Source organism: Talpa europaea (assembly GCF_964194135.1).
Source record: "Talpa europaea genome assembly, chromosome: 3".
Classification (NCBI taxonomy): Eukaryota; Metazoa; Chordata; class Mammalia; order Eulipotyphla; family Talpidae; genus Talpa; species Talpa europaea.
Genome location: NC_140069.1, coordinates 5,472,287 through 5,496,554, shown reverse-complemented (window position 1 = coordinate 5,496,554; position 24,268 = coordinate 5,472,287). Strand labels below are relative to the sequence as shown.

The 24,268-nt window shown below is 53.3% G+C and overlaps 1 protein-coding gene across 1 annotated transcript in view; it reads left to right on the top strand.

Moving 5' to 3' along the window:
* Positions 1-24,268, top strand: part of TG (thyroglobulin) — a gene marked incomplete at its 5' end in the record, with an annotated part of 169,129 nt that overhangs the window by 16,911 nt on the left and 127,950 nt on the right. Inside the window, 14 exons of the mRNA XM_084229744.1 lie at positions 93-680; positions 4,112-4,351; positions 5,935-6,069; positions 6,436-6,513; positions 7,003-7,115; positions 8,094-8,196; positions 8,623-8,823; positions 9,002-9,214; positions 10,228-10,382; positions 11,396-11,552; positions 12,263-12,481; positions 17,287-17,436; positions 20,994-21,164; positions 23,655-23,771. Of these exons, the coding sequence (XP_084085870.1) occupies positions 93-680; positions 4,112-4,351; positions 5,935-6,069; positions 6,436-6,513; positions 7,003-7,115; positions 8,094-8,196; positions 8,623-8,823; positions 9,002-9,214; positions 10,228-10,382; positions 11,396-11,552; positions 12,263-12,481; positions 17,287-17,436; positions 20,994-21,164; positions 23,655-23,771 (2,640 nt within the window). The remainder of the gene's footprint in view (positions 1-92; positions 681-4,111; positions 4,352-5,934; positions 6,070-6,435; positions 6,514-7,002; positions 7,116-8,093; positions 8,197-8,622; positions 8,824-9,001; positions 9,215-10,227; positions 10,383-11,395; positions 11,553-12,262; positions 12,482-17,286; positions 17,437-20,993; positions 21,165-23,654; positions 23,772-24,268) is intronic.

Genomic DNA, 24,268 nt, shown 5'->3' with positions numbered 1-24,268 from the left:
CTGGGGTTTTGATGGAGTTGGGACAGTTCAGGGCTTCCATCTTGGATTTTCGTGCTTATTCAACTTCTTAACCTGACACATTGTTCCTGCAGGCCCCACTTCCTGTCAGCTGCAAGCTGAGCAAGCCTTCCTTGGGGCAGTGCGGGCCTTGCGCTCCCCTGTCAGCTTGCCAGCCACCCTCTCTGGCATCTACATCCCACAGTGCAGTGCCAGTGGGTCGTGGAGACGCGTGCAGTGCGACGGGCCCCCTGAGCAGGCCTTTGAGTGGTATGAACGATGGAGAGCTCAGAACAACCGAGGCCAGGAGTCAAGCCCCACTGAGTTGCTCATGAAGGTCATGAGCTATAGAGAAGCAGCTTCTGGAAGCTTCCGTCTCTTTATTCAAAACCTCTATGAGACCGGCCAACAAGGCATCTTCCCAGTGCTGGCAAGATACCCTTTTCTCCAAGACGTCCCATTGGCGATTTTGGAAGGGAACCTGACCCAGCCTGTAGAGAACATCTTTCTGGAGCCCTACCTCTTCTGGCAGATTATAAGTGGCCAGCTCAGCAGATACCCAGGGCCCTACTCAGACTTCAGCTCTCCTCTGGCACACTTTGACCTTCGGAGATGCTGGTGTGTGGATGAGGCTGGTCAAGAACTAGAAGGGACCCGGACGGAGCCAAACAAGGCCCCGGCATGTGAGTTAAGCTGTGTTAAGAAATGATTGTGTGTGTGTGTGTGTGTGTTTTCAGGATTGTCTGGTGGAAGGATATTGAGTGTTAGAGCTGGAATAGAGCTTAGAGAAGGCTGGGGACATCCCTTCAATAGGTGATTGAAGAAACCCAATGTATTGTCTCTACCTGTGGCTTTAAGAAAATTCCACAGCTTTACCAACAGACGTTTCAGTCTCAGATCTAGAAGCTGGAATGTTCAAGATCACAAGTACTAGCAGCTTTGGCTCCTGGCGTGGGCCCTCTGCCTGGTTTGCCAACAGCTGCTGTCTTGCTGTGAATTCACAGGGCAGGAGAGAAAGACTCTTGTCTTTTCACTACCTTATGAGACACCACATCCTACCTCATGACTTCATCTAACCCAGTCACCTCCCAGAGTCCTTCCCTATAAATGCCATCTCATTTCAGGGTGGGTGTTCAACCTGTGAATGTATTTTGGGGAGTGACCCAGACATTCAGTCTTTAACACTGAGGCCAGGGGTTGCAGAGTTAATGTGAGTTCATTTGAAATTTTTCAAATAGTTGATTTACTTCAATCAGTGCCTCAGTTTTTAACTGGAGTCTCCTGTATACAAAGCCTTATCTTTGATGTGATGATCGCCATGGAGTGACATGACCTTGCCCTTACCCTCTATCAGCTAACACTTCAGTTTCTCTCTTATAAATGAGGTGCACCGTCTGATGAACCAGCACATTTGCAATGGTCTAGTGACTTACCCAGGCCATTGCCAGGTGCTTGGGACTTTTGGAAGTACTTCTGCCTTCCAACTGCCTTTCATTTCCTTGAGGAGTTTGCTGAAAGGTCTTTAAATTAAGCTTTATGGCAGATGGGCTCATAGGAAAGCTTTGGTGTGTGAGGCTCACATGAGCTAAGACTGACTCTGCATTGAATTAAAATGCCTTATTCCAACTCACCATGGCGGCAGCTTGAAACAACAGCCAAATCCAACACTGTTCTTATCAAATCAAGATTTCTCTACCAACAGTTGCTGCTCTCACAGGTGAAATTATACCTGTTCAGGTCCAACAAAATCTTCATTCTTTACAGTGTTTGATGTTGTCCAGACCTTTCTGGATAGTGTAAAATGGTTTGGACTATTTCAACATTAGCTAAAATTTAGGCTTTAGCAGCAAGTAGATTTGGGGATGTTGGATGAGAACAAGCAGTGAGTATGATCATGCCCCCGGGACTGCGAGCAGCCTGGAGGCTCCCTGATAGGATCATTCCTGAAAAGTCAAGTTCTAGCAGTAGATGACCCTCAAGTAAACACATAGATGTTAGTAGGACTGTTACATGATTGTGGTGAGATCTGTGGGTTCATTCTCCACACCAATGTCAAGTCTGCTACTCGGGGACATTCCTATCATTGTAGAAGCCCCTAAAATTGAATTTGATTCTCTTTGGACCCAATTTTCTGGGCCTGAGTGGCCGATACCAAAAGTACCCTGTAGCTTTGTAGTATTATTGACCTTGGCTTGAATGCTGGGCAAAGCCTTTGACCTACATTTAGAATCAATCCACTGTCATTTGTATCACATAGCAAGAGACTTCAGAGTAGGTGACCAGTCTCTCCCCAAAAGTATCAAAAGTCCTATCTAGAATTAGTAATCTTATCTCTTCCATTTAAATTTCTATTGTTGTTTTTACAAGTAAGTGTTAACAGTTGAAACATCTGTGTAAACAATACCAAATGTAGCATTATAGTACCACACACATATACTCTATAGGTATAGAAATCTACATTTTTGGGGGTACATGTTACATTCCTGTTGATGGGGCATATTAAGGGGGCTTGGTGGCCATCAGTTCAGGGCTTTGATACTCAAAATGGATTTTAAAAACATAAATATCACATTGGAAACTCTTGAGAATTCAGAATTCCAGATATGGATATAGTCCTATGCCCATCAACAGATGATTTGATCGAGAACATGTGGTCTATCCATACTATGGAATACTCTTCATCCAGAAAGAAAGATGAAATGCAGCCATTTATAGCAAAATGTGTAATAAAGCAAATCAAATAACAAAGACAAATACTGGAAATGTATATAATGGATGATTTGACAAAATAAAATATAAAAACTAGTGGCATTAATAAATGCAGTGAGGGCTCTGTAGTGGAGGGGTGATGAGAGAAAGGGACAGGGACATAGGGATGGTGGTAGGGAAAAATAAATAAAAATACATGTTAGGGAAATAAAGAAGTAGGGGAAAAAAAAGAAACTCAGAATCTCATGCTCCACCTACTGAATCAATACCTGCATTTCTGAAAGACTCACAGATAGATCAATGCTCCCTCCAGCTTTATCCATAAACACATTTACTGTAGAATTCACAGTGTGATTTGTTGAAATAACTATGCCCAGGGTGGCTCTTGTTAGTACTGATCATTTCAAGGGCAATGTAGTCCAGTCACTGTGCCAAGCACTTCAGCTGCAACAACTCATAGGATAATTATAAAAATCCTGTAGCTATAGATGCCACTGCACATTTCACAAAACTGAAGCTCAGAATTGTTGAACACATTATCCAAAATCACACAGCTGATAGGTGGTCAAGTTGACATTTGAACCCAGAGATCTCTGAGAGCAACTTTGTTTGTACAAGCGTAACCACTAAACTACAATTCCTTCCTTCAGTTGTTGATATTGTCTAGCCAGTCAAGTAGGCAGCCAAATTCTGAATACTATCCATCCAACACTCATCCATCTTCCCATCTAACCACCCAATCATCTCTACATCCATCCATTTATCCACCTATCCATCCATCTATCCATCCATCCATCCATCCATCCATCCATCCATCCATCCATCCATGCATCCATCCATCCATGCATCCATCCACCCATCCATCCATCCATGCATCCATCCATCCATCCATCCAACCATCCACCCACCCATCCATCCTTCCAATAAAGACAGCTAGTCAAGTTCACTGGTTCTGGAGTCATACTGCCTAGACTGAAATTCCAAATCAACTACTTGCAATCTGGAAGCTTATCTGAGTTGTATGATTTCTCCATGCCTCAATTCTCATGTGTAATATGCAGTTAAGACTAAAATCTTATTGGATTGTTGCATTTATTAAATTAGATAGTCTGAGTAAATGTGCTCAAATGCTTTGTGTGGAATACACATGGCTCTTAATAATCTTCTGCATAGTTGGTCCTCCATGAATTTTGAGTGAATGAAATTGTGGAAACAATATAGAAAGAATCATCCAGGTTGTGGAGAGAAGTGCTGAGGAGACAACTGAGGCTGAAATGCATGTGTGTGTGTGTGTGTGTGCATGCATGCATGCGTGCATATATGTGTGTGTGCATGCACATTCAGAGTGATCAGAGGGAGCTGTGTGTGGTGAGTGACCCCATCCCTGATGTCTTTATTTCCCTAGGTCCTGGCTCTTGTGAAGAAGTGAAGCTTCGTGTCCTGCAGTTCATTAAGGAAACGGAAGAGATTGTCTTGGCTTCCAACGATTCCTTGTTCCCCCTGGGAGAGAGTTTCCTAGCAGCCAAGGGAATCCGCCTGACCAGTGAGGAGCTCGCCCTTCCCCAGCGCTCTCCCTCGCAGGAGACCTTCACAGAGAAGTTTCTGAGTGGGGGCGATTATGCCATTCGTCTGGCAGCTCTGTCTAGTGAGTGTCACACACTTCCATTATCTTGTTCCATCTCTTTGGGGAAGCCAGAGCTTGAATTACTCTTCACCGTCTTCAGGACTTTGCTGCCTTGGTTTCCCCAGCTTCATGGGTTCTTAGGAAAGAAAAGGCAGAATGGCTTTGTGAAACTGGTCAAAACCGGAATGGTCTCTACCTCTCCAGATGCGCCAGCACAGCCACCTGGGGGCAGGGCTCCATGCTGCCGGGTGCCGAGGGGCTGCAGCTCTCATCACCTGCCTGTCAGAGAGAAATACGCTGAGAGAGCTCTGGCCTGTAATAAAACTCACACCCGGGTGGGCATTGCTCCCCTAAACAGCTCTTTGCATTTGAGCCAACAGTTCCACAAGGAGGATGCTGTAAGCACCATTCTTCTCAGAGGGAACTGGGGTTAAGTACGTGCTCAAGTTCACATGATTCAGACCTAACAGCCTGGGCGGTCTGCCTGCCCCAGCGTCTGTCCCCTGCCCAGCTGGTGCCTGCACAGCTGGACTCAAACCTATACCTGTCTCATCCCAGAGCCCCACCCTCTTCCTCCAGCCCCGTATCAACTACAACCCCATATCAACTCGGCAACAAATGACTTGTCTCCAGGCTGTACCCGGGTTCCCCAGCCCTTACACAATTGTCTCAGCTGATTCCCTGCCTAGTATTCCTTGGACTTAGATCACAGTGACAGCAAAGCAGGTTCTTCCCCTGAAAACGTCCACGCCGGTCCTGCTGGCCTGTTCCTGGGAGGGGCCACGCCAGGAAACAGGCCTCAGCTGCCTTGTGCTTTGTTCTCCAAACCCACGAGAGAACCCCAGTGCCCTCTCTGTGTCCCCCATCTCTTCTCCGAGGCTTCCCTTTGGATGGCAGGCTGCCTTCTTCATCTGACACTCTGTGCACCAAATGCTTAGGGTGCTGGCATGGAAGAGACACCTAAACTAGATCAGAAAGCCCAATATCAAGCAGCTGAGAAGTGGTGAGGAGTGGCCCAGGCCAGGCAGGAGGATGCGGTGTGCAGAGCATGGGGTGAGCCCCTGGATACCCCTTCACCTCCTTTAATGAGTCTCCTCACGGGGTGAAAACCCAGCTTTACCAAGCTGTGGGAAGATCCCATAAGATCCTGCAAGAGCAAAGTTTTGGAAGGCGTAAAGAACCAAACTGTAAGAGTTTATCAGGGAAGGCTGAGAGGACAGTTTACATGGCTGACTTTGGGGTCCCCTCGGTGTGAACTGCTTAATCCCCCCGTGCCTCAGTTTCTCCCCATTACATGGGTTCACATCACCTTGTAGAGGATCATTGAGGGCTCCATTAATCAGAATGTGTGCTGAGATCATGTCTGGCACAAAGCAAATTCTAAACAAATGTTTCGCTGGCACCATTGGCTCATGAGCCTGAAGACAAGTCCCCATGGAGTCTGTCAAGATGACAGCCGAGTCCTCCCTACTGCACTCACCCTCTGTCGTGAAGCGCCGTCTGCCCGGTGCTGCCCGTGGTGCACGGCTGTGCTGAGTCAGACGGCCCCGGGGTGGCACGGGGGCCTTGCAGGCCGGGCTCTCACCTCTGTGCCTCTCCCGTAGCCTTCAGCTTCCACCAGAGCCGAGGCTTCTTCCCTGCCGGTTCTACCGGCGTCGCCCTATGGCCGGCGGGCCCCTACGTGCCGCAGTGTGATGCTTTTGGAAGGTGGCAGCCCTTGCAGTGCCACACCGGGACCGGTAAGGGGTTCGGGCGCCCGGGGAGGGCTGAGCGACACCGCTCCTTTCCGTGTTGAGGAAAGAGTGCACCTGGGGCAGGCGAGCTGTCCTCTGGGTCCCTCTTTGGCAGCTGGAGGCAAATCCCTTAGCTCCTCTGGCCTTTGTGGCCTTTTCCGTCACCTTCTCCCAGCCCGAAGGTCAGGCGGGTGGTTTCTGGGGGACTCGGTGCTGAGACCTGTGATTGTTGTGGACAGTGTCAAGCAGGCGGGATAGTCAGATGGGGGCCTGATGGCCACTGCAACAAAAGCAAACCAGGAAAGTTTGGGGGACACTAGGGGCGAGCCGCCCAGCACAATTCCTGAATTGCTGGTCCCGGTTCTTTTCCAGGGCACTGCTGGTGTGTGGACGGGAAGGGCGAGTATATCCCCGCCTCGCTGACCGCCCGCTCCCCTCGGCTCCCCCAGTGTAAGTGAAGCCTGCGAACCCTCCTGCCTGCCCGGACGTGGGCACCTGGGCCGGTGACACCCACCGGCGAGGCTCTGTGCCTGCGCTCCTTAAGCACCACACCCAGGTGCAGCCAGACCATACGCTTGCAAATCCCCGGCCCTGGGTGACTCTCAGATCTTGGCCCGCCTGGACTTGTGCTCCTAGCTTCTCAGGCGGGGAGAAGCGCCTGAGAGTGGGGAAGGAACCCTCGGTGTCCCCCGACAGCTGCTCCTGTGCTTTTCACCCACTTTTGTAGCTTCCGCAGCTGCTCACGTCTGTCCTCCACCAGCCTAAACCACAGGCCTCGTCCCTGAGCCTCAGCTGCTTCTCTGAGATCCCAGTTCTCGGTGCTGCTGGGCACCTCCATCCGCCCAGAGACCCAGCTCGGACCCTGGGGGCCAGCCAGGGCTCCCTGCTCCCACTTTGCACCCCACTCTTCCTGTTAAGAGCTCGCCCTTCCCAACACAGGCCCCACACCCTGTGAGAAATCCCGCGCGAGTGGGCTGCTTTCCAGCTGGAAACAGGCCGGATCCCAAGGAAGCCCGTCTCCCAGAGACCTGTTCATCCCTACCTGCCTAGAGGTAAGCCTCTGAAGGCCCAAGGAAGGTGCCAGAACTCTCCTGCACAGGGCGAGGGAGCTTTCTCTAGTTTTTCAGTCCATTTGTTTTAGTTTGGAGCTCATGGGAAGTTGTGACCTGAAGTTGGCGACCTCTCAGAATGGTCTCTGCTGTGTTCCATTTTCTCAGACCTTTGCTTGGGTTTGAATCTTCCCTGCGAGGCTTATAGGCCGGCTGGGGCAGCACCGATTCTCTGGGACTCCCTGAGTAGCAGGCCCTGGCTGGGTCCCTGCCTCTGGGGAGCAGCCAGCACCCTGGGGTGGGGCTGATAAACCAGGCGAGCCTCATGGCCACCTGCCAGTGTCAGGGTAGGTGCTGCCGTTCCCGTCTGTGAATGGGGCACGGGGTGCATCAAGTGGGCAGGTGGCCACAAACACTGAAAGGCCCTCAGGGCAGCCAGGTGGGGGCGGCCCCCTGGGCAGTAAGCATGTCCTGTTGTAGGGAGGGAGGGGATCTGCTTCATCAGCGCTCCCAGAAGGATGGTGCTAAGGGCTCCGGCCCCTCCTCCTTAGAGTTTCAGAGAGGGAAACTGAGGCCCGGACAACGGAGGCCTGCCCAGTGTTCCCCAGCTGGCCTGGGAGGAGCCAGGCGGGGCCCAGGTGCGACCCAGAATTGGGGGCTGAGGTGTTTTCTTTATTCCCTGCCATGCATGCCTCTGGTTCCTCCCTCTGGGAAGCTTGTTGCAAAGCATTTCCTGAATTGGGGGGCTAGAGGAGTGGTTGGGCTTTGGGGTTGAGACCCCGGCCCTCCCCAGCCATTCCCGTCTCGGCCCCCAGTGACATAAACTGACGACTGTGGCCCTGCTTCCGGGGGTAGCCAGGGGTTTGGCCCTAGTTAGGACAGCGCTGTGCACCCATCCCCCGCATTTGGAGAGGCCGTTGTCAGAAGTCTGAGAAGGAACATTCCTCATACCTGCTCACCGGCCCGGTGGCTTTGTCTCAGACAGGGCAGTACGCCCGGCGGCAGGCTGCGGAAGGCGGCATCTGGTGCGTGGACCAGGCCTCAGGAGAGGGGGTGTGGCCTGGCACGAACGGCAGTGGTCTGTGTGAGTAGCCCCCTCCTCTGCCCCAGGCTTCCCGGGAGCACTGGGTATGGTGACCCAGGCTGACTGTGCCCCCCAGTTCTGCCGCTTTGGCACCATAGATGCTATTGCCCCCCGACCTCTGAACAATAATCACTCGCATGCCAAATCTCCTTTAAGATTCTATCTTGAGCACAGGCAGTATGCGTGTGTATCTGTGTGTTTGTGTGTGCATGTGTGAGTGAGTGTGCATGCGGGTGTGGGTGTAGTGGAGTCCAGAGCTCAGCAAAGCCTGGGTTTTGCCTTGTCCTAATCCAACACCCCAGTGGGAGGCAGTCCAGGGCCCGAGGATCGTGCAGGCAGGTGGTGGGTGATGCTGGGGACAGCGGGGCTGTGGCAGCCTCCAGGCTGCGTGGGCCTCCACCCCATCTGGCTTGTCTTTGTGTCAAGGCCCGGGCCTCTGTGAAGCACTCCACGATGGACTCTTCCCCGGGAGCACTGGCCCAGGCCCCGCCCCAACTTGCAGGGCAGAAGACAGAGACTTCTCCCCAGTGCAGTGTGACCCGGCCCAGGGCAGCTGCTGGTGTGTGCTGGGCAGCGGCGAGGAGGTGCCCGGGACCCGCGTGGCTGGGGGACAGCCTGCCTGTGAGAGTAAGTCCCGAGCCCCCGAGGGCTCCCCAGCCTGGAGGGTTCTGCTCAGCTCCTTTGCCGAGGATGGGGTGCCTGGAGCATGGGATGGGAGGCAGGAAGCTCTGGGGGGATGTGGTTGCCCGTGACCCTCGCGACGTGGAAACTTGCGTCTGTGCTAGCCCCTCTTCCACCATCCCAGGTGCACAGTGCCCACTGCCCTTCAACGTGTCAGAGGTGGCTGCAGGTGTGCTCCTGTGCGAGCAGGCCTCAGGCCCAGGAGGAGCCCCCGTCCAGCAGTGCCAGCTTCACTGCCGCCAGGGCTACCGGAGTGCGTTCCTGGTGGGGCCGCTGGAGTGCGACCTGCAGGGAAGACAATGGGTGTCACCGCCGCCACAGCCCCAAGCCTGCCAGCGTGAGTGGCCTTGGGGTGTCTGCTCTCACCCCACTTCCATGCAGGACCTGGGACTGTGGAGCTTCATTTTCCCCTGTCAAAAGTGTAGCATCTCCATGGTAAACCAGGTGGCATTGGGAGCAGAGGGGAGGGCCTTCTTCTAGAAGGAGTAGAGCTGCTTCATGGCCCACACTCTGCTCCTTGGGACAGCTGCCATCGTGGCATCCCTCCTGGGAGGCCTTGGCAACAGGGCTGTGGTCAGTATGCAGGTGTCCATGCTATGCGGGTTACCATGGTTGACCAGCCCAGGCTCTGGCTGCATACGCCAAGGCAGGAACTGGCGAGGTTACCCACAGCCAGGCAGGGCAGGGGTGGATGCTGGGGCCTGCCACTGGGCACACCAGGACAGTAGGCGGGCATTTGGGACTGTAGTGTGGATCATGGACTGATTGTGACAGGTGCTGAGTGGCTGTCAAAGGACAGCATTTGCAGCAAAGCATTCTGGGATGGAGAATGCTCTCTGGAAAAAGTTGCACATACAATTTGGACAAGTAAATGGCCTCTCCCTCTCACTATGACAGAGTGGCCAAAGCTGAAACCAAGACAGGCTAGTCAGGGTGGATCTAGAGCAAGGGACTTGGGGGAGGAGAGGGGTGGGTATTGACTCTGGAAGTGGGTTGCAGGGCTGCCCTGTATCTTTGTCCACGTTTGTCCGTGTGCACTGAACAACCACTTTAAGGTATGCCTTTCTCATAGACTATGGTGTCTAATCAGAACCAGCAAAACCCTTTATAGTGGGTCCAGGGTCCCCAAATGTAAAGCAGCTGGTGTCGCAGCTGATGAAGGGCCGACTTGCTGGGCATTTGCTGAATAATTTCAGAGGCAAGCCTTCATGCTCAGAGGGGTTTAGACACAGAGGATGACAGAGCAAGGTGGCAGTGCAGAAGGGTTACTGTAACAGGGAAAAACCCAACAAGAAAAGTAGCCTGTGGGCCTTCTGCCTGTGACTGCTGACCTCTGGCACTTGCCCGCAGGGCCCCAGCTGTGGCAGACCTTGCAGACCCAGGGGCAGATCCAGCTGCAGCTCCCGCCCGAGAAGATGTGCAGTGCGGACTACGCAGGCTTGCTGCAAGCCTTCCGGGTCTTCGTGCTGGATGAGCTCACGGCTCGGGGCTTCTGCCAGATCCAGGTGTGTGCCTGGCTCCCCTGTGAGTGGGTCCTCAGAAAGTCTTGGGGCTCCAGGGATTAGCCTGGGGTGAGAAGCTCACTCAGCCGAGGCTAATTATGCAGCTGCGGAGGTGGAAGCTGTACCCTGTCATCACTGGCCATCCTGTGTGCTGAGCACTCGCTGTGTGCAGGGCTCGCCCGTGGTTGCTGGCATGGATTAGCCTGGCCATGTCCACAGGGTTATGGCTATTGTTACCTCTCTGTAGATGAGGGGAGAGGAGTAATTGGCCAGGCCACACAGCTGGAAGTGGCTGGATGCTATTCACCGAGGTGGGAAAGGAAGTCTTATACAGTGAGGGGGCAGTGTCCCAGAATCCCCCCACCTGGTGCTAAGAACCATGCTGAAGACCCATGGCGACCTGGGGTGGGGGGGGCTACTTACTCGTAGTTTCCAGGAAAGGGTGTCAGGTGAACCAGATGGAGCCCCTCAGGTCGAGGTGGGTGTCTTTAATTTGGAGCTGATACTTGCAGATACTTACAAGCCTTTGAGTCAGATGCCTCTGGGTTCAAATCTTGCCCCCTGCTCCCCACCAGGGTGGCCAGGCCCAGAGGCTCCTACCTGGGAGGCTGGGTGATGTGAGATAATATGTGCATCCAAAGCCTTTGCCATTTACACTCTGCAGAGAGGTCCAGAACTCCCAAATGGGGGGCCCAAGGTGGGGGGAAGTCCCCACCCTGCCATTCACTGTCTGTGCAATGCTGGGCAGTTCCCAGCCTCTCTGATGCAAATCCCCGTCTGTTCTCGGGGCGAGATAGTGCGGATTGCGAAGGTTGTTCTGGAGACTAAATATGTTTAAAGCACTTCTCGTGGGCCTGACTGATGGACCCCACTGGGGAAATGGGTTGCTCATGCCTGACCCCTGGGGGGCCCAGCAAGGCTGCAGAAAATGACAGCAGAAGCTCTGGCTCTTGGGACAGCCCCACGGAGCCAGCCTCTGCTCTGTGTTCTGAACTGGAGGCTTCGTCTCCCTGTAGATGAAGACCTTGGGGTCCCCCGTTTCCATCCCTGTCTGCGATGACGCCACAGTGCAGGTGGAGTGTGTGAGCAGGGAGCTCTTGGGAGTGAATGTCACGTGGAGACTGCAGCTGGAGGAGGCACCCACAGCCTCTCTTCCTACCTTGCACGATATTGGTACGACCCCCACCATCTGTTGCCTGACGCCTCTGGAGTCTTGGGTGAGGCCTCAGTTTCCTCCTCCATCAGCGGGAACAGAGATGCCCAGGGCCGTCCTGCAGGGCCCTGGGCCTGGTGCAACCTGATCCTGAAACATGTTCTCAGCCATCGCTTACTCGTCTGCAGAGGTGTCACCTGATGGCATGTCCGTGGACAGCTTTCAATTCTGATTTTGTGGGTGCAGAGAGGGGGCACTGTGAAGACCAGTGGGGCCGGGGAGGAGTCTCTGCTGGTTTATAATGTATTTATTCCCATTAGAAAGCGTCTCAGACACTTACACTATAGACACACAATTCACACTCTTTGAAAGAGGACAGTTGTGATGAGGTCTCTCGGGAGGGTAGGAAGATCTAAGGGGAGCAGTGGATTGTGTGGTGGTGCTGGGGTGGGGGGCAGGGCAGGGCAGGAGGATAGAGTATTGGCACAGTTGCTATCTGCACACCCCGCTTAGATTGGTGACTGGAGACAGGCTGCCCTAGACCAAGGGTATCTCCCGGACGTGGCAGGAGCAGAGACCGGGAGCAAAGTCCCTGGTTAAGGTTGTGCTTCTGATTCCTGTGTGACCTGAGGTCAATCAGTCCCCTTCTCTGGGCCTCAGTTTCTCCTGCCACAAGGTGAGGTGCCAGGTGATGACAGCGTCCCCTTTCTCGCCCTGGCCTGTCTTGCAGAGGTGGCCTTAGTGGGCCTTGTCGGGGCCTTCGCAGAGGTGGTCCAAAGCGGTGCCTTCCAGCTCCATCTGGATTCCAAGACCTTCCCAGCAGACACCTCCATCCGCTTCCCCCAGGGGGACAGTTTTGGGACCTCCGCGAGGACATGGTTTGGGTGCTTGGAAGGATTCCACCGAGTCTTGACCCCCGGCAACAACATCCAGGAACCCCTGGGGTGCGGTAGGTTCCCCTGTCCCCGTGAGGTGCGGGAGGGCGCCGGAGCACGGGAGGGCTACTCTGGGCGTCGAGGGAGAACTGTTCATTCATTAATTCAGCAAAAGCCCCTCAGACATCCATTCTGCGTGGCCGTGCCGTCACCCAGGAGGTGGCAGCTGAAACTAGGGGTGCTGCTGGCATGATGGAAGAACCCCGATGTGTGAAGGGCCCTTGCTCCTAATTCTTGATGGCCTAGGCTGGGGGCCCAGGAGGCGGTCCTGGTGGCTGTTCCTGGGGTGTCCTTCCCTCCCACACAAGCAGTTTCAGGGCTTATTTTCACTGAAGGTAGCAGCAAATCCCAGCAAGGGAGGCCGAGTTTCCCGTCGCCACCGTGGCAGACACTTAGTGCCTGAAATCCACACGCTCAGATCCTCCTATGGCCCCGAAGTTCTGCTTCTGACTCGGGTCACCATCCGGCCTGAGTTCCTGCGAGGCCCTCGGCAGCCCCCCTCTTCCAGCTCCCTGCTGTTGCCCTCTCCTGTTGGCTGCTGCCTTCCTTCCTTCAGCCCCACAACCACGCGCTCTCACTCTCCGGCCCACCCCTAGTGGCGGCTCCCTCGGGCTCTCTCACTTCTAAGGAGCTCCAGGGCCGCCCTGTCTGAGGCTCAGCTCATTAGTGACCTTCTGCACCCCTCATGTCCTTTGCCCTGTGACCTCCCTTGACCTCAGGCTGCAGGGTTAGGACAGGGAAGTTTTGGGGAACATTGTCCTGTCTCCTACCCAAGGTCCTAGAGCCCCGGGAGGAGCAGTCTCCCGCCGTGTGGCATCACGGGCAGGCAGAGAGGCCATTTTATTGAAAGATGTTTCTTGCTTTGCTTTGTGTCGAATGTTCCCATTACCTGTATTGGGGGCAACACAAAGCTGATGCGTCTTCCTCTCACGACGCCGGTGCCAGCTCTGAGCCCACGCAGGATTTCAGAAGCAGCAGAGTCCGCACACAGGAGCGGGGACTCCGGCACTTCCCGCCATGTCTCCCGGGCACTCTGCTCTTTCCAGTGCACCTTCCAGGCCTGTCACTCTCCCCGCAGCCCCGTGGCTGTACCCCCACTCGACAGAGGAACGTTGAGACTTGGATGAAATGAGACCACTTATCTTGGCGCCCAGAGCAGAGTTGACTCAAACAAGGGACCTGAGTGACATAACCGATGTGGGGTGCGGGGGGCAACCCCAGCTTCTCCGAGGCCATAGCTCACCTTCTGTCCACCTCACCAGAGCTGCCCCAGCAAAAAATGCCACAGGAGTGAATGGTGCTGCCTTCCAGGGCCTGGCCCTGACGCTGCCTCCACTGTGCTCTCGGATTTAGGTGAAAAGTTCTGGGTTCTACAGCTGGGGACCCTGAATTAGTGTGTGTGTGTGTGTGGGTGTGTCTGTCTGTCTGTCTGTCTATCAGGGGAGAGGGTCCAGGAGCCTGCTTATCACCATCCCAGATGGAGCAGGTGTGGGGTGCAGGAGCTACACTTAGAGCGCCCCTGAGCATGGAGCTGGGAATGGAGCGGCTGGAGAGGGTGGGGGTGCGGGTCCAGGGGAGGCCAGAGAACCCCACCTGACTCAGAGCTTGAGGATGACCCGGTTTCCTTTCGGGGCCCTACTGGAGAGCTGACCCTCACCTTGCTTGTCTGTGGGGGCAGGGGCCCAGTGCTGGGCGGGCAGCGGAAACCGAGTAGGGGGCGCGGAGTCTGGCCTGAGGGGTGCCAACCAGTAGGGGTGCTGGGACTCCACCGGACCCCAACTCAGTGGACTTCAGAGCCGTAGGCTGGCGCTGGGGAAGGGGCAGCTGGAGGGCCGGTGCCAAACGGCACTTGCTCTAGAACAGGCTTGGCCAACTCTTCCTGCAAAGGTCAGGAGAACAAGTCTTTTAGGCCTTCTGGACCATATGGTTTTTGTCTTGATGACTCAGCTCATCCGTTGTCAGGGAAAAATGTGGCCACATTCCAAGAAAACTTTATTTGCCAAACAGAAGTCGAGCTGAATCTGGCCCCTGGGCTGCAGTTTGCCAATCCTAGCTCCAAAAACACCCAAATTCTGTTTTTCAGCTGACTTTCACTGACTCAGAGTGAGCAGTCAGTCACACACCAGCCAGGCCCTACTCCGCCGGTTCGAAAGGCCCCGCACGCAGCCCCGGAGCCCAGCTTTCTCCCACATGGGTGCCCTCATCTGTTTGCTGCTGAGTTTCCGCCATGGGCTGCCCAGAGAGGCAGCCAGGGGCATCCTGTTAAAAGAATTAGGAAACTGCTCCTTGATGTCAGGAGGCTCAGGGTTCAAGTCCCAGCTCCGGCACCTTCCATAGGGGGGATCTTGGGTCCCCATAAAGCAGCACCTGGAACGAAGTGGTGTTAACACCTGTTTCCTGGGGGCTGTGCATTGCATGGCCTGGGATGTCGACACAAAGCCCATCCTTCATGCAGCACACTCAGCTCCTGCTCTGCCATGGTGGGCAGTGCTGAGACTTAAACTCCCCTCTATCTGATTCCAAACTCTGTTCTGTGCTCTGCAGGAGGGATGGCATAACCCTGAAGCTTTGAGAAACTGTCCAACTCCGATAGACCAAGCTGCTGCAGTTTCCCAAGGAGGGCACTGCGACCACAGGGGTTTGGCAGTGATTTTCCTGGACAGGTTTCATGGATGGTTAGGCCCCGTCTTGCAGTGGACTCAAGAGTCTTTCAGGGGACCCAGCGCCGAGGGCAGGATGAGTCTTTCTGGACATCAGGCATGGGGAGGAAGCCTGAGGAGAAATGGCGCACACGTCGGAGCACGGGGGGAGTTGCTGGCAGGTTCTCTTCTGTCTACCCGTCACCTGCCCCTTGGGCTTTAGAGGCGGCTGACTCAGGATGGGTTTTGTTTTCCTCTCAGTGTACTTGGAGATGACTTGAAAAACACAGCCATTGTTCTGGGGTTAAAATATAGAGGAGCTCAAGCGCCTGACTCATAGAAGTAGTGAAACCTGCTCTCGGAGGGAGCAGATCTCAGCTTTCAGTTTCCAGGATGTGCCTGGAGTTTCTGATTGACTCAGACGAGCCGAGCTGAGCTGTGCAGAGACAGTCACCCCGGGATGTGCCCTCGTAGCCTCCCTGTCCCACATGTCTGGCTGCGCTTCCTTCTCTAGAGGAGGGTGGCTGGATGGGCGGGCAGAGGAACAAGTCTGGTTTGGAGAGAAGGGGGTCTGTCCCCGGGTCCAGCTTGACCTCGCACATCAGTTTTCTCCAGCCGAGGATGGGGTTGGGCGCTAACGTGCCGAAACGCTGGGCACTGTGCTTGGTGTGCCCTGTATTCTTATTTCCTACTGCCCTTGGCAGAAAAGCACGCCAGGGAGGTGTGTTAGTGTCCCGAGGATCATCTTTCTCCTCCGTGAAGTGGGCTATGCACGAGCGCCTGGAGTGCTGTGGAAGGCCTGGGCGTACCCAGCACACAGAGCTCCCTGCTTTCAGCTGCTCCTTCATTGTGTCACACACACTTCTGGAAGCTGGTAACCCAAGCCTGGCCTGGGAAAGAAAGCAAAAAGAGCCCCTCCCCCACCATAGAATCGCTGTGGCCAAGTTCACCTTCTTTCATAGGACAGAGCTCCTCCGACTTTAACTTAGGAACCTCTGTCCCTCTGGTTTGGGTTTCTGGCTTCTCAGTTCCAGACCTTACGAGAGGAGGCAAATTAGGAGGGATTGGAAGTGCTCAAGTCTGGACAGAACTGAGAGCTGGCAGACCATGGGGGAACAGAGGGAGCTGAGCGGGGCATCCACAGCACAGAGCCCTCACTCCTAGGGTCCTTGAAGGGCATTTCTGAGTAGCCAAAACCCAACCACTCTGGCCATGAAGGCCTCCATCATCCCATGTCCGGGCCTCTCACTCACCTGACCCTCATCCCAGGTCTGAATGCCATCAGTGAGCGAGCAGCAGGGAGCCCACATGGGTCAGGTGAGATGGCTCTGAATTGTTGGCACTGCCCCCAGCACGGGCACTGGTGGGGCAGCACCCGTGTGGACTCTGGCTACAAGGAAGGGCTCCTCCAGCATAGAAACTGGACCGTGCGGTGAGCCCATGGTCAGGTCTGGCACTGTGACGGGTGCTTTCTCTGCATCATCGCTATTTCAGCAAGATCGTATTGCTAGCTGCATTTCACAGAGGAGAAAATGGAGCTTCGGGGACGTCCACAGTCTTTTAGGTCTAGTGGGGAAGGGACTGCAGCCATCTGTCCACCCCAAAGTTTACACCCGCCCCCCACTGCCCCCCACCATGTCCTTAGTAAACTTTGTGAATTGCTACCGTGGTTTTGTAGGGATGGATGCGCCTCGTTCCAACTCCAGCTTCATCCCCGTCCACCTTCCCTTGTCCACTGAGCTCTGGCTTCACAGCTGGCTCTGCTTTCCTCTGCCCATTCCTTGACATCCCAGACTCATGCCTGCCCCAGGATTCTGCTCTTCCTGTTTCCCCCTGCCTGGAATCCTCTCCGACACCCTGGCCCCGGAGCGCCTCGCCATGTGGTCTCAGGGGTCACCCTGAGAGAGGCCTGCCTTTCCTGCTGCATTTCACTTACATCTGGAATTCCTACCTGGTATCCTCAAGTCCCAACAGCCCGTCAGCTCTGGAGAGAAGGCCCTGGCTCCTGTGCTCACAGCTACCCTCAGCTCTGAGAGTCCAGGCACCCGGGGTCTCGACGGGCCTTTGTAAGGGAGGGAGCGCTCATGCGGGATGGATGTCACGGGCCCTGCGTGTTCTAAGGTTGTCTCTGTGGAGCAGTTGTCTTGTCTCTAACATCCTTTCTCTGTTTTCTCTCCTAGTGAAGTGTCCTGAAGGGAGCTACTCGCAGGATGAGCGCTGCATTCCCTGTCCCGTTGGCTTCTACCAAGAGCGGGCGGGCAGCCTGGCCTGTGTCCCATGCCCGGTGGGCAGAAAGACTGTTTCTGTTGGAGCTTTCAGCCAGACTCACTGTAAGCTCTTCAGGGCCCTTCTTAGAAAGAGAAACCTTCCAAAGCAAGGGGAACACCTCAGGGTGCCCATCCTGGGCACTTTGAAATTTGGCATCAAATAATTCTCCATTTTGGGGGGCTGTCACCTGTATTGCAAGATACTTATTTAGCAGCCTCTCAGACCCTTAACCACTAGATCCTAGGTACCCTACCTGAGTTGTGACAACCACATATGCCCCCAGACATTGCCAAATGCCTCTTGAGTGGAGGCCAAATGCCTCTTGAGAAGATTGGCCACCATCTTTGATTGCCTAGACCCTGCCAGGATCTCAGCCTGACATTGTACTTGTGCCATCTCATTCACTCCTGCCAACTGCCCTTCTAGGTAAACGTTCTTGGCTCAGTTTTTACAGACAGGAAGACTAGGGCTTAGAGGAGTGCTTTAGCCCAAGCCTCTGAGTTAGGAAGTGATATAACTGGTCCTTAACCTGAGTGTTGTCTGATTCTGAAACTTCTGGTTTTTGGATGTCACCCTTATCAGGTTGAGACATGGAAGATCTTTCCACATACAGTTGTCACATCGCGTGGCTTGCAGCGCCCCCGGCCTGTCGTCTGGCGCGTGGTGTGCGTTGGGGCCTTCCCGGAGGTCAGGTGGTTTCACTTGGCCTCCTTGCTGATCATCACCTGGGTATGGCTGGGTTTTTCCTAGTGAGAACCCACAGCTGATAGGCATCTTTTTGTGCCAGTTTGAAATTGTGTCAACATGAGGCAAACTTGTTACTGCTTGAGATTAGAATAGTTTTCATTTTTTTTAAAGATTTATTTATGCATGCATGCATGCAAGAGCTGGGGTACAGGCCAGAGGTGCAGGGGGTGAGAGGATTCACCAGAAACAGAGCGGGGAGCAGAACAGGCAGACTGACTGAAATACACTGCTGAGGGGAGCAGTGGGTGAGATGGGAGAAGTCTGCTGTGCCATGTGGGTCACCTCCCTGGCCAGGGATCGAACTCCTGGTGTGGTGGCTGCAGATAGCTTCTTAGCGCTGATGCTTAATCCCTTGTGCCACCAGGAAGGCCCCCAGAATAGTTTTTAGACTCTTAAAATAATTAGTTAAAAGTAATCAAGTCACCTCCTCTGATCAGGGTGGTTTGCCTTGGTTAGGGGGGCAGTGGTAAGAGGGTAGTAATTCCAGGGAAGTAACGGGAAAAGGGCAGGTATCGGCTGGGAGTCTGTTGTTCCTCCTGGAACAGAACCTCTTTGGCAGGGAAGTTGAGTGTCTTGACATCTGAGGTCGCCCTCGTTCTGCACACAGGGACGGGGTTCTCTGTGGCTTGGAGGCTGGGGGTGCTAGTGCCCTGCTGGAGGAACGCTTCCTACAAGGGGGCGGATGCATCATACTGAGACTTGTTTGTGGAGGGGGTTGCAGGGATGATGGGGGACAGGAAGGGGCTGAGGCTTAGCTCCAGCTGGCCTAGTTCAGGCTCCCCTCCTACGCTCTGGGACCTGGGCCAAGTCTCTTTCCTCCTCTGGATGTCAACTCCCTCACCTATCTCATGGGGCCGCTGATATCTCAAGCACAGGGCGGTTGTGAAGCATTTTAGCCAGTTTGGGCTGCTGTGAGTAAATAGCTGCCGGCAGCCTGGCTTTAACCACAAACATTTGCTCCTCGCGGCTCTAGAGGCTGCAAATCCAAGCTCAGGGCGCCAGCATGGATGGTTCTTGGCCAGCCTTCTCCTCTCGGTTATGTGCACACACGGCCTGGGGCACATGGAGCGGGAGATTTCCTGTGTCTTACTTTCTCAGAGGGCGCTAATCTCACCTGGGCCCCCACCCTCATGATCTCGTTAAACTGAATAGTCTCTGAAAGATTCTGTCTCCAAATGCCTCAGACTGGGGCTAGAGCTTCACCTGATGAATCTAGGGGGCCCGAGCCTTCAGTTTATAGCAGAATGGAATCCATTAAAGTGGTTGAGAGGAACACAAAGCTTTAAGGTGAACTATCCCACTTTTGGGGGTGAGCTCTGATTGCACCTCTACAGGGTAGTGTCACATCCTTCCCCCTCCAGACTTCTTCCTAGTAGAATAATTTCAGTGGTTGTGTCTCCAGGGTGGGGGTGGATGTGTGTGAAGGGTCTGTGTGAGACTAAGAGCATCTCCGTGACATGAACGCTGCCGTTCCTCCGTTGCGTGACCTGGTCTGTGTTCTTAGAGGGACTCAGAGGGGAGAGGAACACAGGAGGGTTTGCCAAGCTTTAAAAGATGTGGCGCCATCACAGAATCACATTCTTCTGTATACTTGAGCTCTGTATTGTAGTTTTCACTTAAAAATACTTCTCTAGTTCCTAAACATCTGGGTCCAGTGAGTGATTCTGAGGCTGTGTTGATAACCAAGCAGCCTCTGCATCCTTCCCGAGCTCTCTGCCTCCTTTTTTACCCCTTCTCCTCCCACCCCACCCCCCCACCCACTTAGCTATTGATGCGTTTTGCATGCACTGCATATATGGCATGAAAAACATTCTAAAGCACCCGTGCTAACCTCACCACACACACAAAGTTACTAATCAATAGTCAGTCATAAAATTATTGGCCTCAAAATATAGAAAATGAGACCAGTTAGTGTTCTCCAGTCCCTGGGCTGCTGTTAAAGAATGTCTTTCATCTGCTTCCCAGCCCTGCAGGATCAAGTCAGGCTGTTCCCCCTTGATATCGTTCTTCATAAACCCATCGAGCGCCTCTTTGTGTCGTATAGATGCCGGGTGTGTCAAGCAAGCAAAGATACACCCCTTTGGACTCTGGTAGGGCTTGGACTTGCTAGGAAAAGAGGCTCTGTATGGTGTAACTCTGCTGTGGTGGCACAGTCCTCTCCTGGAGGTCGATGGCAGGTGCTGGTACAGCAGCTGGTGAAAGGCAAGTGGGGCTCAGGTTGAGGGGAGCTTCCGGCCGAGGAATAGCTCGCGCATGGACCAGAAGTAGTTGTCCGTGGATGCAAGTTGTGTTTAGTGATTGGGAGACTTGCGTTATGTGTCAGACACTGAGCCGGACACCTGGCACAGCAGAAAGTGGACCAGATCAGGCTGCTGCCCACCGGGAGCCTTTGGCACACCCTCATTCGCACAGACAATGGGCACCTTAGCCGAGCACTGTGCTGGCGAGCGCGAGCTGATAGGACAGTGTCCTTGAACTTCAGGAGGGTCGGGGCTTCCCTCAGGAGTGAGCATTGAGTTGAGAGCTGACGGCTGTGGACAAGCAGCCACATTGATGACTGGGGAGTCCTGAGCAGACACCAGATGGGCAGAGACTGAGCAAATGGCATCAGAGGAGGTGCTGCATTGCACACGCAGCAGACCCCGGAGCATGAGCAGACGAGGGGGGCCTGGCCCAGGGCCCTGAGTGGCTGTACAGGGCCTGGGGTCGTCCTTTGCTCAGGGTAGAGACACTGCCGGGCTCCAACCTACTGTGAGTCTGGATTAGACAGTGAGATGGACACCCATTCAACATGGGGGGCTGGGGGGGCAGGAAGGAGAGGGTCCCTGTCCAGGGGCCAGTGTTCATTCTTATGCCTGTGTCTTGGTTCCAGGTGTCACAGACTGCCAGATGAATGAGTTGGGCCTGCAGTGTGACCAGGATGGCCAGTACCAGGCCAGTCAGAGAGCCAGTGGCAGCGGGAAGGCCTTCTGTGTGGACATCGGGGGGCAGAGGCTGCCGTGGTCGGAAATGGAGGCTCCACTCTCGGACTCCCAGTGCCTGAGTACGTGCTGCTTGCTTCAGCCACTATTGCTGGGGAGAGGCTGGGGGAGCTCAAGGCCTTTCTAGAGAGGAAGAGATGTGTGAGATGCATTTGTCTCCAACTTCTTGTTTTGAAAATTCTTAATCCATGTAGAAAGAATAGCAGAATGAACAAATACCCATCACCTACATCCAAAAATTGCTAGTGTTCTGTTCTTTCTTGCTTTCTTTTCAATGATTGGAAAGTAAGTTTCAGACACCCTGAAACATCACCCCTAAATACTTCAGTGAGCCCAAGAAAGGAATTTGAAATAATCCACCTGCAGAGGGCTCTTTTGGGGGGCAGCTTCCTCTGAAAAGCTGGTCAGCATTTTTCCTTGAGTGACTGTCTTGTCTCCATACTTGCTCGCTGGGCTACCCAGGGCAAGTTGTTCAACCTCTCTGATACCCAGTCCCCCCAGGCTTCCTGCCTGCCTCAGAGACGTGGAGGGTCAACATCGTCCCATGAGAATGTTAACACCGAGGGCTGCCTGCTGACTTGGGACTCTTGCCCGCTGCCTGCAGCCTCCTGACCTTAAATCTCTCCCTCACGGTGGTCCCCTGGAGCTTTGCTGGGTTGTTTATTCACAAAATTAGTCTGAAAATATTTAAGTTCTACATCTCTTTAGTTCTGGATCTGCTTTTCTGTTTCTGCTCCTTGCTGGCCCACGGCGCACTGTTTGTGGACCACGCTGAGTGCCCAAATAGGATCATGGCCACCGCTGGAATGACACCATCTTCATAGTGTTGTCTCCAGGTTTCCAGTGTTGTAATGATCTTGGTAGTCATTCATTTGTCCACCATGTATCTACCCACCCCTCCACCCACATCCATCCTTGCATCCATCCAACCACCACCCACCCTCCCACACTCCATCCATCCAACCATTCAGTAAATAGAACAGTAGATCCCTGTCATTATCCAACATTGCTCATGTCTGGAAAGTCACAGGCACCTAAACAGCAGGAGTCGCCGTCAGATACGGTGATGGGCTCTGCTGTTGACCCTCAATACTTTTTCCCGAGACATTTGTAAATAGCTTCCGAGTAGAAGCTCGGCGTGTGGGAATTGTACCAACAAATCTGCAGACTAGTTCAGCAGCCCATGCAGTCATTGCCAGCCCAGGTCAGGGACGGCTGCTGCAGTATTTGTCCAGGGGCTCCTTAGAATGCTGCGTGTGGGGCTCCCATCACCACAGTGAAGCTTTTGTGGAAACCAGCATGTTTTCTAACTGAAAAGCTAAACTGACTGTCATGTGGCTGCTGGGAAGACTTTCATCGGGAACCGAAAGACCTTTCCAGCTCTATTTAGCCTCCCAGAATGTTGTGAGCTCCTGGTCTGTGCAGCTAAGCTTAGAGACAACAGGCTGCCCAGAGCTGGTGTTGACTGGGCTGGAATTTGAGTCTCTACAAACCAGATTCCCAGGAACATGAAAATAAAAGAGAGAGGAAGAGGGGAGAGTGGAGGGCTGAGGACAGGTGGAAGGACCACTTTGCAAAGTTGGAATTTTTTCCTACTTTATAAAAATTCTGAAGTCTTGAAACATGTCATTTCTATTCTACCCACACTCCTCTCTTTCACCCCACCCGCAAAGGAATAATTTTTCCCAAGAGTCTAGGAAGAGATTGCTTAATTTTACTGACATGAATCAAAGAAACCTAGACATCCTTTTTTTTTCTCCCCCTTAGAAGCATCAGAGGAGTGTGCATGCATATAGTTAGTTTGCTCGAAACTAAACCTTGTGCTTTTGGACGTGTTGGTTGAGAGCATAAACTACTGATCCTGCTGGACATTCTTAGCTTGTAAAATGAGTCTCATTCCTTGAGAGTTACCTGCAAGGCTTTTGCTTGGGGGTGAGTTCCAAGCCCATAGCCTTGAGAAATCCTACTGCTCTCCTCCCTTGTCTAGTTCCAATAGCATATGACCATGTGTTTCCTGCCAGAAAGGAGCTCGGGCTGTACATGGTAACTTGAAAAGCAGATGCTGATATATCATTTAAACAAATATTGTCAAACAATTGCCTGAGACACATTTATAGGTTTACATAATCCCCTGTGTACCTGTTGGTCTGTTTCAAAATAATTTACCTATTTGCAGAAGTAATTGAAGTTGTCATGGAAAGAACATTTTTAATAAAATATTGGTAGGATATAATTTTCCCTCAAAGCTAAGGATAGGGAAATAGAAAATTAGATGCAAACTCAATATCAAAGAAATAAGTGAGTCGTAAGGACTCACATATGAAATTTTCCTTTACTTCCAACAATGGGGTGGAGAAAGGGACACTGGGAGAGTGACAGGTCTCAGTGTGGGCCAGCAGGCTGCATGCTGGACAGAAGCTCTGTCTTTGGGCATTTGTGTGACCAGTGGCTGGGAATGGGGAGTGGCTTCCTGACCTGACACTGTTTGGCTTCTCTGCAGCTGCTCTGTACCTGCCAGGGCGTCCCCTTTCACAAGTCTGCTTTGCTTTCAGTGATGCGGAAATTCGAGAAGGTTCCAGAATCAAACGTGATCTACAGTGCTGACGTTGCTGTGGCAGTTAGGTCCAGGGTTCCTGGTTCTGAATCCCCACTGGTGCAGTGCTTAGCAGGTATGGGGTTGCGGGGAGGTGGGCCTGTGGAGAACCGTATAGACATAGACTCTGCTGACCTTGGCAAAACCAACTGAGTAAAACTGAAAACACCTGCACTGAAAAGACGCAGTAGCGTCTGAAAGGTTTAATTTAGGCAGATACAGCTTAGTGCCTGTGCATCTGTAGGTTTGACGTCTTAGCCCCTTAAATCCTAGTCTGTAGATGTGGCTTCTGGCTTTCCTGCATGGCAACCATGTTGCCTTGGGTAAGTCACTGTATGGAGCTGAGTCTCAGTTTTCTCACTTGCCAGGTAGGGGCAATGATTTCACAGCACAGAGAGTGATTACTACAGCACATGCTCAGTAGATGTCTTGTGCAAATGCATGTGTGTTTGCACACGTATTTTTGTGTATTCATGTGTGAATTCATGTGTATTTGTGTGTTTTTGTGCATATGCATTTCTGTGCATGTGTGTTTGGGTGCGCTGGGGGCAGGGGCTGGGGTGTGGGTCCATC